Genomic DNA, 14,024 nt, shown 5'->3' on the forward strand with positions numbered 1-14,024 from the left:
AGACCCACGTCACTGCCACATCAGGATAAAAGACACCTGGTACAATGAGGACTAACAGGCTATGCTGGGCTGCAAACAGACAACGCAGCACATACTGTAGTTTACAGAAACAGATGTAGAGAGCCACAGTAATGTGTACAGGCTCTAATAACAGCTGACAAGGCTTATTGAGGAGTTACTGGCAGGTATTGTGCAGAGGTGACGGGGTCCCAGTTACAGGGGTTTGTCCTAACAGGTCTTAAAAGGACAGGGGACATGAGGTCTTGGACATACTTGTAAAACATGACAGTAGAGGGCAGGCGGAGCTGAGACAAGTGCGTAGCAGGTCCGATAGTCATGATCGAAGATTTGCCGACCAAGAAATAGACCTGGCCTTTTACTCTTCCTGCAAGTTGCAAGTGAGCAGGAACACGACTGATTCCTTCAGGAGGCAGAAAGTCCCTCATGACCCCTGGCCCTCACACAATGCAGACCTCGTTACAATGCATCTGTGCTGGTGAGGAAACACAATGAAAACTGAGACAAAGTAATCAAAACTGTTTGAAATGTATTATAGAAACGTAACTCACTCCCAAGCGGAGAAACAAAACGATTTACATCTGTAGAAAGTAAGAAATCCAATGTGTAATGCAAGATGGTGGTGCCTCGTGTAGCCAGTTACTCCAAATCTTCCTCCTGCATCCTGCTGGATAACCTGTTCAGACACTGCAGGATGCTCTCCCGGCCACGGTAGACGCACTTCAATCCCCGAGGTACGTTACGGCATGAGGAGAGGTCCAGGTGTGTGAGCGCCTGGCAGCCGGACAGCACGTCTCTGCAGAGGGAAAAAGAGTATGAGCCCAGGGTAGGATGGCACAGGGCACAACATACGTAAGGGTGATCACCTGACGGCGGCCGCCGAGACCTTAGTCCCCGAGAGAACAAGGGACTTTAGTGTGTCATTGGTTCCGTCTCCAGTGAGGATGCCCAGGGCTTCTTTTAGTTCACTCTTGCTGAATCTCATCCTTGACAGGTCCAGCTCCTGCAGACTGTGCCGATATCGTCTGGTAATTGAGCAGCAATACTTTAAGGAGCTCATTACAAAGGAGTGCTTGTTCAGGTACAGACTCTCCAGATCTGAAAGGACAGAACAGGTGAGGGGCTGAGGCGAAATGGAAGATGAATGAGAGGGGGCGCTGTGCCCATCCTCCACCAGCAGGTACAATATGAACTGAAGGCCATAGAGTGGGTGTGTTGTCACGTGACCACCATGTGACACAGCCCAATGGGGGTGTGAGACTGCACATGAGGTGTATGTGGAGTGCCCATGGGGGTGTGAGACTGCACACGAGGTGTATGTGGAGTGCCCATTGGGGTGTGAGACTCAACCCACTGTGTACGTAGAGATTTCATGGGGGTGTGCACATGTGGAATAAGTGGAGCGACCATTAAACCCGTAATCATTAGCTATTTTTTCCCAGGGCCACCTTACAACCCAAGACCCCAGAAATGAAGCAGAGAGAGCCCCCTTACCTGTGCACGGCAGCTCAGAGATGCACTCTGGGGTGACTCTGTTGCAGCCGCGCAGATCCAGCACTCTCAGATTGGTGCAGTCTCTCAGGAGTCTCTTGAGAGCAGTGTCGGTAATGTGGGATAACATGCAGGTGGCGAGAGACAGCTCGTGGAGATGGCTGAACCCAGGACCCACAGGGACCCCTGTAGATGAGTGGAACTTCAGCTCGAAGACGATATTCATTAGCCGCAGAACCTGAGTGTGGAGAGGACAAGTCAGATATTCACGGGCGCAGGATACTGGGGTGCAGTCGACCCCTCCTCACCTCTAGCTTCGGACAAAACGCCTGGAGACCCTCGGCATAGACTTGCACATGCGTTTTCCCTTGGTTCACCTCCAGCATCCTCAGTTCTGGGCAGGAGCCGCTCTGATGGGAGACACATAGACAACACCAAAATTCAGGGGCCCAGGAGAAAAATTCACTAGGAAGAAAATGGGTGTTATAGTCAGAAGAGGTCTCACCGCGAGCAAGCTCAGGATGCTATTGGTCTGGCAGTTGATGGTCAAAAACAAGCAGCGGAGACTGGAGCCGTGCACCGCCAAAAAGACAGGCAAGGCTTTACTATCCACCTGCAGAGACAGTCACATGTCAACGAAAATCTACTCACAGCACCGAGGCACGACTGCACCAACACCCCACTTTCAGGGTGCAACCTACAACACCCCACACTGAGGGCAGAGCACCCACAACCTACACCATACCACACTCAGGAAGGAGCAACCACAACCTATACCACACCGTATTAAGGGAGAAGCAACCACAACCTACACCACACCATATTCAGGGAGGAGCAACCACAACCTACACCACACCACAGTGAGGGAGGAGCGTCCACAACCTACACCACACCGAGGGAGGCGTGTCCACAACGTACACCATACCACACTCAGGGAGGAGTGTCCACAACGTACAACATACCATATTCAGGGAGGAGCGCCCACAACCTACACCTCACCACACTGAGGGAGGAGCGCCCAGAACCTACACCATACTCAGGGTGCAACCTACACCATACCACACTCAGGGTGCAACCTACACCATACCACACTCAGGGTGCAACCTACACCATACCACACTCAGGGTGCAACCTACACCATACCACACTCAGGGTGCAACCTACACCATACCACACTCAGGGTGCAACCTACACCATACCACACTCAGGGTGCAACCTGCACCATACCACACTCAGGGTGCAACCTACACCATACCACACTCAGGGTGCAACCTACACCATACCACACTCAGGGTGCAACCTACACTATACCACACTCCGGGTGCAACCTACACCATACCACACTCAGGGTGCAACCTACACCATACCACACTCAGGGTGCAACCTACACCATACCACACTCAGGGTGCAACCTGCACCATACCACACTCAGTTTGCAACCTACACCATACCACACTCAGGGTGTAACCTACACCACACCACACTCAGGGTGCAACCTACACCACACCACACTCAGGACAGAGTGCCCACAACCTACAACACCTCACACTGAGGGAGGAGAGACCACAACCTACAACACCTCACACTCAGGGAGGAGAGACCACAATCTACACCATACCACACTCAGGGAGGAGAGACCACAATCTACACCATACCACACTCAGGCAGGACAGCCCACAACGTACAACACCTCAGACTCGGGGAGGAACGCCAACAACCTACACCATACCACACTCAGGGAGGAGCGCCCACAACCTACACCATACCACACTCAGGGAGGAGTGCCCACAACCTACACCATACCACATTGAGGGAGGAGCTTGTACAACACCCCACACTCAGGGAGGAGGGACCACAACCTACAACACCTCACACTCAGGGAGGAGGGACCACAAGCTATACCACAATCAGGGAGGAAGGACCACAACCTACACCATACCACACTCAGGGAGGAGAGCCCACAACCGACCCCTGAAGGCCATTATCCAGAAATTTAGGTCTGTCAGCATACCCACCTCAGTGTTCTGTAAATTAAGAGAGGACAAAAGAGGGCAGTGATCGCCTACAGACACCAGAGCGTCCGCTGTCACCTTACTGCAGTGAGACAGTGTGAGAGAGGTAAGCAATGGGCAGAAGGAGGCGAGACTCTGCAAGACACAAAAACAGAAAGTGAGAGACACAGACAGCGAGGGTGGGAGACAGCGAGAGGCGGAGGCGAGAGAGAGAGAGAGACGGCAAGAGTGAGAGATGGAGGCAAGAGACGGCGAGAGCGAGAAGTGGAGGCGAGAGATGGCAAGAGTCAGGCGGTGAGAGCGAGAGACGGCAAGAGAGAGAGAGACGGCGAGAGACAGTGATAGCGAGTGGCGGAGGCGAGAGACAGCGTGAAAGGCAACGCGAGAGGTTAGAGGCAGCGAGAGAGAAAGCGAAAGACAGCGAGAGATAGAGACAGTGAGAGGCGGAGGGCGAGAGACATAGAGAGTATGAGGCAGAGGCGAGAGACATCGAGAGTGAGAGGCATGAGGCAGAGGCGAGAGACATCGAGAGTGAGAGGCATGAGGCAGAGGTAAGAGACACAGGATGGAAGAGGGAGGCCGGATGAGGAGGGATGCAGGGTTACCTGAAGAACTAATGGGATGTGATCATGCCAGTGGTGCAGGGAGAACTCAGAGACCTGAGAAAGTCTGAAAAACAGCAGTGCGGAGAATTACAATCACAGACATTATGGTGAGGACCTTAGGGTAGGATGCCTAGAATAATAGAGGATAGCCGAAAAAGTGAGTATAAAAAGTCTACATGCCCCTGGTAAAATGACAGATTTTTGTAAATAATCCTGCCAAGAAGAAACAGTTCAGAACTTTTTCTACCTTAATGTCACCGATAATCTGCACAAACCACTGAGAAACAAACTGAAATAATTTTTAAGAGGCCAATAAAATAAAACTACAAAAATGCTGTTGTATAAGTGTTCACTGATAATTGGTGCCATGGTGGTGATCAGAATAAGCTGTTCACATTTACGCTCATGTTACATAGTAGTGAGAGCTCGGCTGCCGTCATGTACTCCTTTAAAGCCAAAGAAAGTGTCACTGTTCTAGGAGGATTTTCCTGACATTTTCTGGAAACAGCTGACAACACAGCAAAGGGTCTCACTGTGGAAAGTGACCAAGAGAGAGAAAGGGATGAAAACATTTCTTCCATCAGATCTACCATGTGTTATGGACTGTTATGAGTATTAAGAATTATATAACGATATCCAAAAAACAGACTCAAAATGGAGTTTGAACTGTACTCAGATATGGGACTTTATGTTCTTAAGTGATTCATGCTGACTTAGCTTAATATAACATGAAGAAACACATATACTTATATATCTCAGAATGATCTCTTTTTGCAGTTTATCCAATAGGAGACGTGTTACGTAGTTTTGGCTCCTGGCCAATTGATTTCTTTAAATCTGAACTTCCGCAATTAAACCAGTCATATTTCTACCTAGATCCGTGTACTTTTCTGGTCTGTGTGGACGAATAGCATGCATGCATCTGACGAATGACTCATGATATGAAATGCAGATGGGTTTAAGATGTGGATGTATAACTTGGATTGCATCACCTTAAATTATGCCCCCCTTAACACATGGACCACGTGAAGATGGTCCATGGTAGAAAATTGGTATGGAGGTGGAAAGAGGCCAACAGCAACATTAAAGGAGCTGCAGGTATTTATGGCCAGTACTGGTTGTGTTAGGCTACTTTCACACTTGCATTCAGCAGTCCGTCACTATGGAGAATAGCGCAGTCCGTTAATGCACTGCGCTATTCTCCATAGACTTGTATGGACGACGCACTGTAACGCAAGTGTCAGCGTTGCATCCGCTGGACGACGCAGCGTCGTTATTTTGACGCTGCGCCGGGCGGGAGGATCGCAGCATGTAACGTTTTTTTGAGCAGCGCAATCCGTTGGATTTCACTGCGCATGCCCTCTCTGGCTCCCTGCACCCGTAACCAAGGTAAATATCGGGTAACCAAGCAAAGTGCTTTGCCGATATTTACCCTCGCTACGTGTGCAGGGAGCCCGACACTTCCCCGCTTGGCTCCGCCCCCTCCCGCACTCCACTCCGCATGTATGTACATACACACACACATACACACATACATATACATACACACACGCACACTCACCTGTCCTCAGCGCCATGGCCCCACTCGGCTCCACCCACTCCTCACTCCACCCCCCGCACACATTCTTGGCGGCCGAGCGATCACCCGGCGGCCGGCTACTGGGAGCGATCAGCTGATCACCCGGCGGTCGGCTGCTGTGAGCGATCAGCTGATCACCCGGCGACCGGTTGCTGTGAGCGATCAGCTGATCACCCGGCGGCCGGCTACGGGGAGCGATCAGATGATCACCCGGCGGCCGGCTACTGGGAGCGATCAGCTGATCGTTCACAATAGTCTGCCGCCGGTAAACTGTAAAAAAAAAAATAAAAATCAAAACGGATTCCGTTGTTTTGCAGCATCCGTTGCACCACTATATGCAACACATCCGTTGCATCCGTCACACAACGCAATGAAACGGATACCGTTCAACGCAAGTATGAAACTAGCCTTATTCATACATCCGGTCTGTTGGGGAGGGGGAAAGAGTGAACCATTTCTTACTGTACATCAAGACCCGGCTGTGTTTTACCAAAAATCCCATCACATGTGCCAAAAGCATGTGGGAAATGTGTTCTCTATGTTAAGACCAAGAAAGAACTTTTTGGCCATAATTCAAGAAGGTGCAAAGTCAGCACCACACATCCCCAGAAGATCCCCTGCCCACAGTGAGGCCTGCTGGGGGCAGCATTGTGGTGGGTTTTCAGCAGCTGGACTTAGAGCTTTAGCCAAGAGGGAGGAAATTAAGAAAACATCAAACAATACCGCATCGAAACCTTCCGGCCTCTACTAAAAAGCTGAAAATGAGGAGGTATTTAACCCCTTCCCGACCCTTAAAGCACCGTATGCAACATGAAAGTTAGTGCCTTCCCGACCCTTGATGCATCGTATGCGTTATGGCGGGTTTCCGTTTCTGCAGCGCTGGTGACCAGGGTTACTGAAATGTCACCAGCGCTGCAGCTACGTGAGGACCTGTAGTTGAGCCCAGTGGGGGTGGCTTTGCCCCCCCACCATTGTTAAGATCACTCTAAATGGCTGTTCAAAGTGCCATCTTCACCTTTAATCAGAACGACTGTAATATTTCAGCATTGAAACTTGGTGAAATATTACAATCCAGCCATGGCCGATGATTCAATATCATCTGCCATTGGCTGGAGCAGGGTGACCTCTGTGTCTCCCCCTACACCCCCCCAATCTAATTGGCGCTAGCATCCATGTGACGCTATGCCTGCAATCAGATGTGGAGGGGCGGTGTGACCGGTGGGTGCCCGCCCTCTTCAGCCTCATCCTCTCTATAAACACTGAAGATCGAGATCCCTTGCTGTCGTTGCCACCGCGATCTACCACTGCCGATCACCCCGCTGCCACTGCGATCTGCTGCCATCCGGTAATATATTTGCTTCCCTCTGCCGTCTTCCGCTTCCCCCTGTCGTCCGATTCCACTCCCCCAACACTAACCTCCGCTCTCCCCCATCGTCCGATTTCACCCCCCACCCTGACCTCCGCTCCCTCCCCCTGCCCTGTAATCACTCACTGCCCTGCTTCTGCCAGCCAGTCGGCTAGCATAAGGCCCCCTACTGAGTGCTGTGAGGGCCCCTGCTGCTGCCGCCAGTGATCTGGCTCCTGTTGCTGCTGCCGCCAGTGATCTGGCTCCTGCTGCTGCCGCCGCCAGTGATCTGGCTCCTGCTGCTGCCGCCGCCAGTAATTGGGCCCTTGCTGCCCCAGTGCTCACCCCCCTCCTGCCCCAGTGCTCACCCCCCTCCTGTTCCAGTGCTCACCCCCCTCCTGCCGCATGCTGACACCCCCTCCTGCCCCAGTGCTCACCTCCTCCCTCCTGCCCCAGTGCTCACCTCCCCCCTCCTGCCCCAGTGCTCACCTTCCTCCTTCCTGCCACAGCGCTCACCCCCTCTCCCTCGTGCCCCAGTGCTCATCCCCCTGCTGCTGCCGCCAGTGCTCACCCCCCACCCCAGTGATCACCCCCCCCCCCCGGCACTATGATCACCCCCCTGCTGCTGGCTCCTGCATCTCCTCAGCCCCCATACCTGCAGTAGAAAGTTTCACCAGACACTCGCACGTACAATAAAGTTTAGTGGGTTTTTTTTTTTTTACACACGCACACACAAAATGTCCCGCTCGTCCCAGTCACAAACGGTGTACTCAGGTGAGGAGGCATATGCCTCTGAAGCTGGTAGTGAGGGAGAGGACCCCACTTTTCTCTATTCCTCCCACTCTTCCTCCGCCACCAACCTGACATACACTACACCACACGCACCAACCTGACGTAGTGTATGTCACGATGTGGTGTGTGTGGTGTAGTGTATGTCAGGTTGGTGTGTGGTATACACTACACCACACATACCAACCTGACATACACTACACCACACACACCAACCTGACGTAGTGTATGTTAGGTTGCTGTGTGTGGTGTAGTAAACACCACACACACACCAACCTGACATACATTACACCAAACCACACACCAACCTGACATACACTACATACTCTCCATATGCGACATGGTGTACGCTAACAATTGGAGCTAATTCTCCATTCAAATTGTTAGCGGACACCATGTCCGCCTATGGAGAGCCCATGTGTGCCTAAACATTGGAGCTCCCCCACAAGTGACCCCAGTTTGGAAACTAGACCCCCCAAGGAACTTATCTAGATGCATAGTGAGCACTTTGAACGCCCAGGCGCTTCACAAATTGATCCGTAAAAATGAAAAAATACTTTTTTTTTCACAAAACTTTTCTTTTACCCTCAATTTTTTTAATTTTCACATGGGCAAAAGGATGACATGGATCCTAAAATTTGTTGGGCAATTTCTCCTGAATACACACAAATACCTCATATGTGGTCATAAACCACTGTTTGTGCGTACGACAGGGCTCAGAAGGCAAAGAGTGCCATTTGACTTTTGGAGCTAATCAAATGGCGCTCCTCGCCTTCCGAGCCCTGCTGTGGGCCCAAATATTTGATTTCCACCACATATGAGGTATCTGTGTACTCAGGAGAAATTGCACAACAAATTTGATGGTGTATTTTTTCCTGATACCCTTGTGAAAAAAAAGCTACTTAGTAACAATTTTGAACCCCCAGGGGTTCAAAGTGCTCACTAAACATTCAATGAGGGGTCTACTTTCCAAAATGGGGTCACTTGTGGGGGAGCTCCATTGTTTAGGCACCTCAGGGGGTCTCCAAACGCAACATGGCATCCGCTAACAATTCCAGACAATTTTGTGTTTGAAAAGTCAAATGGCGCTCCTTCCCTTCCGAGCCTTGCCGAACAATTGATTTCCTCCACATATGAGATATCGGCGCACGAAGGAGAAATTGCACAATTAATCTTATGATGCATTTTTTTCTGATACCCTTGTGAAAATGCTATAGTAACATTTTTGGGTAAAAAAGTAAAATTTTCATTTTTTTCTTCCACATTGCTTTGATTCCAGTGAAGCACTTAAAAGGGTTAATAAACTTCTTGGATATAGTTTTGAGTAGAGTGAGGGGTGCAGTTTTAGAAAGGGGGTACTTTCTGTCACATAGGTTTCTCAAAGTCACTTCAAATGTGGTGTGGTCCCTAAAAAATTTTTTTTGGTACATTTTGTTGGAAATAATGAGAAATTTCCTAACGAAAAAAAAAATTGTTTTGAAAATTGCACAGTAGACAAGTGGGAAATGTTATTTAGTAACTATTTTGTGTGACATATCTCTCAGATTTGCGAAATTTTCACCAATTTTTTGAGTATTTCACAAATAAATGCAAAAATTATCAACCTAAATTTACCACTAACATGAAGCCGAATATGTCACGAAAAAACATTCAGAATCACTAGGATCCGTTGAAGCGATCCAGAGTTATTATCTCATAAAGGGACACTGGTCAGAATTGCGCAAAATGGCGAGGTCAGTAAGGTCAAAATAGGCTGGGTGGTGAAGGGGTTAACCTTTCAGCACAATGCCCCAAAGCGACCCCCATATCAGCAAAGAATGGTGTCACCAGGAAAAGATAGAAGTTCTGGAACGGCCGAGCCCAGACCTGAGACCAAGGGGAAATCTGTGTTAACCTGAAGAGGGCGCTGTAGGCAGGAGACCCCCGCAATTTGCCAGGGGGAGAGGAGGGGGCAAAGATCAGCGATTCTAGAGGTGATAGACCCTGACCCAAAAAGACTAAATGTGACAGAAATTCAAAGGGGACATCACCAAAGTATTAATGTAAGGCTGTACAGATTTATGCAATTACATTATTTTACTTCTTTATATTTCTTCCGACAAAAGATTTCAGGTCACCAAATTTTACATGTTAAATTGGACACCAAATGTAGTCATAGCTGCAGAGTGGAATCAAACTTTTGTTTTCAGCTTCCTCTCCATTGCAGAGATATTGGCAATAAAAGTATTTGTCGCCTAAGGAGTTAACGTTTGCTATATCCAAGTGGGCGCTATCAGAAAGATTTCACTGGGGGCGTGTCCTACTTATACCTGTATGATGCGGACCAATTATAAGCAAAAGGGCCGGCCCACAACAGCTCAGTGCGAGATGTAAGGACAGCCTGGTCTCATTGCACATCAGATATGTGATTACTGATACATCTCCAAATAGGCAGTGTGTGTGTCTGTGGGTGTGTGTGTGTGTGTTCTCTCCATAACCTTCTTGAGGTTTTGTGCCTTGGGGTCTTTGGATCACTGACATCAATCTCACCCGTGATAATTACTTAGTCCACTGAGGACGTTCCACACTATTTCGTAGCCACAGATTTCAAGCAATATGGGAAAGAAAAAGGATCTCTGCTGCCGAAAAGCGTCACGTAGTGCATAGCCAGAACATGGTATGAAAACCATGGTGCGTTGGCAATCGGGGTAATAAGGAGTTAATGGCAGCCCATAGCTGTCACTAAGTCCCAGGTTAATCATGGCAGGCATCTATGATACACCCCGAATGATTAACCTGTAAGTGAAAGTAAAAAGACACATACACCCAAAAAATCCTTTATTTGGAATAAAAGACAAAAAAAACCCTCTTTCACCACTTTATTAATCCCCAAACACCCCTCCAGGTCCGACGTTATCCACACAAGGTCCCACGATGCTTTCAGCTCTGCTACATCGGAAGCTGACAGCGAGCAGCTATAAAGGATGACCGCTAGCTGTGAGTTCCACACAGCTACTGAAGTGAGTTGTGCTATCAGCGGTGACGTCATTCACTCCACCTCAGGTGGAGGACTTCAGCTGTGGCCGTGGGTAACCTGAGTGACGGCACCGCTGATCGCGCGGCTCACTTCAGTCACTCAGCTGATTTGCAGTCACTGGTGAGTCCATTCACCTGTGACTGCAAATCAGGCCGCGACATAGAAACAGAGCTGCGCAATGACAGTGAACTCAGGTGAAGCTCTGACGTCACTGCTGTGGACCCCTGTGTCCTGACACTGACCTCAGAGGTTCATCTGACTTCATGACAGCACACAAAGACAGAGCAGCACGATGACAATGAAGTCGGGTGAAGTTCATTCTCATTGCGCGGCTCATGTCTCTATCTGCTGTCAGTGGGCATGTAGCAGAGCTGAATCGCCGTGGGACCGCACTGTCAAATGCATCTAAAATTCATGCAAAATGCATCCAAAATGCCTTTTGGTGGCATTTTTTTGGCAAACGCAGTATTTACTAGAGGGTGCATTTTTTATGACAATTACAGAACGCAGCGTGTGGACACAGCCTTATTGCTTAACACACACTATATACCATGTTAGCGCCTGAGATCGCCCTTGCTACTATTATGCAGGCCAGATCCATCCTCACCGGGGCTGACCTGCCCAGCATACATGCCGTAGCGGTTTGTTTAACATTATAAGGGTCGGCACATGAGGCCACTGTCATCCATATGTGACACCACTTTGCCAACCACAAATGTCTCTTCCAGTTCTGGATCTACTGGTATGCCGCATATGAACGCCCCCGGTGCTTTTTATGCCACGCTGCATAACAGCGTTTTAGCTCATTTTCATTATAAGCCACTGTATTTTACATTGTAGCCATTCCCTCTATACCCACTGACAGAGCAGCTGTAGCCATGCCCCTGTACTGTGAGAGAGCAGCTGTAGCCATGCCCCTGCACTGACTGACAGAGCAGCTGTAGACACGACCAATGCACTGACTGACAGAGCGGCTGCAGCCATGCCCATATACTGTGACAGAGCGGCTGTAGCCACGACCAATGCACTGACTGACAGAGCGGCTGCAGCCATGCCCATATACTGTGACAGAGCGGCTGTAGCCATGCCCGTGCACTGTGACAGAGCAGCTGTAGTCTGTAATAATTTCACATTTATTAAATAATTTATAATATAATACATCCAGATAATAGATCTTTAGATGGCAGAATTTACTGATAACAGTACGTATAGGAATTAATATTAAGGTATCTGTATTGAATATAGATAAATGCTGACATAGAATATATATATATATATATATATATATATACACACAGGACTATCTGGAAACTTCTAGTGGTTACATCATGCGTATAGTAGGATCTCCTTAAATAGCCCTTATGAGCAGCTGCATTGGACATATATACCATGACACTTCTCACGGGGAGGAAGACCGGAGGCAGAGGGGGATCGTCCCTGCAGAAGGACACATGTCGAGGCTGCTGAACCCAAACCCATTCACCTATCCAAGATGAAGCAACACATGGTGTCAGGCCTACAGCATATCATCCTTGCCTAACCATTCAGGAACCTGGGAAAGATGAATGAAGTCTTCTATTGAGTAAAGATATGGACTATTATTAACTCCTCACGTAAGCTAACGAAGAATATTGTTTTCCTTCTCTGTAATTAATCAACTCTTCTATTTTTTGTCAATCATTTTTACTCAATATAAATACATTATTTATTTTTACATTTTTGAAGTCTATTGGTTCTTATATCTCATCGCGTATATAAAGAAAAATATATTTAAGGGATATATTTTTTACAATGGCGAGTCAGCTTAATTGATTGACACAGGTGTTTTTCCCATTTTGGCCTGTGTGGTCATTTTTCCTTTTGATGCTGGCTATTGTTGTTTTTTTGTTGTTTTTGTATCATTTCACTAACCTTTTGTACAACAAGTTGGGGCAGTGCTGATGAATAAGGAACTTGTCCAAAAGTCTGAGGGAATTGCACAGAACTGTGTTTACCGTAAATCAAACGAGAACCTAAAAATACGCATGCGTTTGTTTAAATGAAGTTTGAAGAATTCGTAAAGCCACAGAAGATCATCCTTTGACATGTCTTTGAAGGAACAGGATGGAAGTCAGTCCATAAAGTATGTGACGTGCTGAACGAGGTGAATCAAGTCTCAGGGGATCATCCATTCACGGTTGGGTCATTCCAGGTAAGAAAATGGATTTTATCTCTTCTTTTTCTAAACAAAGTAAATTACAGTTCACATACTCAGATATTTCTAATGTAGAGGAGTTGTGGGTAAGGCTTAATGGGGAGTGTGAACTTGAGAATTCACGTGTAGAATCTACGGTGTCTTTTAATCAAGAGAAAAAGAAAATCAGGAATGTCTGTCATTTGGTCCATGAATTTCACAAGTTAGCGTTAGAGAAATTTAAGATTGTGGAAATGGACAACCTGAATTGTCAGAAAATGATTCTGTCTGTAATGTTTCTAATGAAAATCATCCCCAAGGTGGCCACAGACATGTGCTGTCTATTGAAAGTGACCTTCAGGACACTGGAAATGAAGCAGGAAAAGATGTTGAAGAAGTAGGAAGAGAGAAGAGGAGAAAATGGCGACGATCAGTGTGAGGTAAATCCGGAGATATGACGATAAATCATGATATTCAAGTTATGTCAGGAAGCCCTCTCCTGGTGTCACCCCCCCTTTCCTTCACACAACTCCTTCAATCAGAAAATTTACCACAGGGATAAACGGTTTGTTTAGCAGATAGGTGTCAAAGGAACTGGTCTGTGTTCCACTTACACCTCCAACAGCCATCTCCTCTGATATGGAGATTAGTGTTCTCTCAGGCCTCTAAAACAAAGAGAGAGAGGAAGAGCCCCTGGGAGCTGTGTCCGCTCATCAAAGAAAGTGGACAGTGACCTGGCAAAACCAAAAGGAAGCTAATCACCACAGGAGAGCATACTGCTGGCTCCGTAATATCATACCCAGTTATGATATTACCGTGCGTCTCAGCCATACACCCCCTACATCGTTAAAATCGGGACTTCGAGCCGAATCTGTGCATATCCTCGACGTCTATATGGCACCCTGGGGCGGCGAGATATAGAGCACTGCTAGTAGGAGTCCGGTAAATGAGTCGTGCTTGGACTCAAAATGCAGAGGGGACCCGGGCGGATCTGAT

The 14,024-nt window shown here is 48.1% G+C and overlaps 1 protein-coding gene across 1 annotated transcript in view; it reads right to left on the minus strand.

The window, feature by feature from the left end:
• Nucleotides 1–624: 624 nt before the first annotated feature.
• Nucleotides 625–14,024, minus strand: part of LOC142243783 (F-box/LRR-repeat protein 6-like) — a 161,108-nt gene continuing 147,708 nt past the window's right edge. Inside the window, exons 3-9 of the mRNA XM_075315984.1 lie at nt 4,127–4,190; nt 3,525–3,656; nt 2,015–2,122; nt 1,818–1,919; nt 1,513–1,747; nt 885–1,116; nt 625–814 (exon numbers count right to left, since the gene is read on the minus strand). Of these exons, the coding sequence (XP_075172099.1) occupies nt 658–814; nt 885–1,116; nt 1,513–1,747; nt 1,818–1,919; nt 2,015–2,122; nt 3,525–3,656; nt 4,127–4,190 (1,030 nt within the window). The 3' untranslated portion in view covers nt 625–657. The remainder of the gene's footprint in view (nt 815–884; nt 1,117–1,512; nt 1,748–1,817; nt 1,920–2,014; nt 2,123–3,524; nt 3,657–4,126; nt 4,191–14,024) is intronic.

Source organism: Anomaloglossus baeobatrachus, chromosome 6 (assembly GCF_048569485.1).
Source record: "Anomaloglossus baeobatrachus isolate aAnoBae1 chromosome 6, aAnoBae1.hap1, whole genome shotgun sequence".
Classification (NCBI taxonomy): Eukaryota; Metazoa; Chordata; class Amphibia; order Anura; family Aromobatidae; genus Anomaloglossus; species Anomaloglossus baeobatrachus.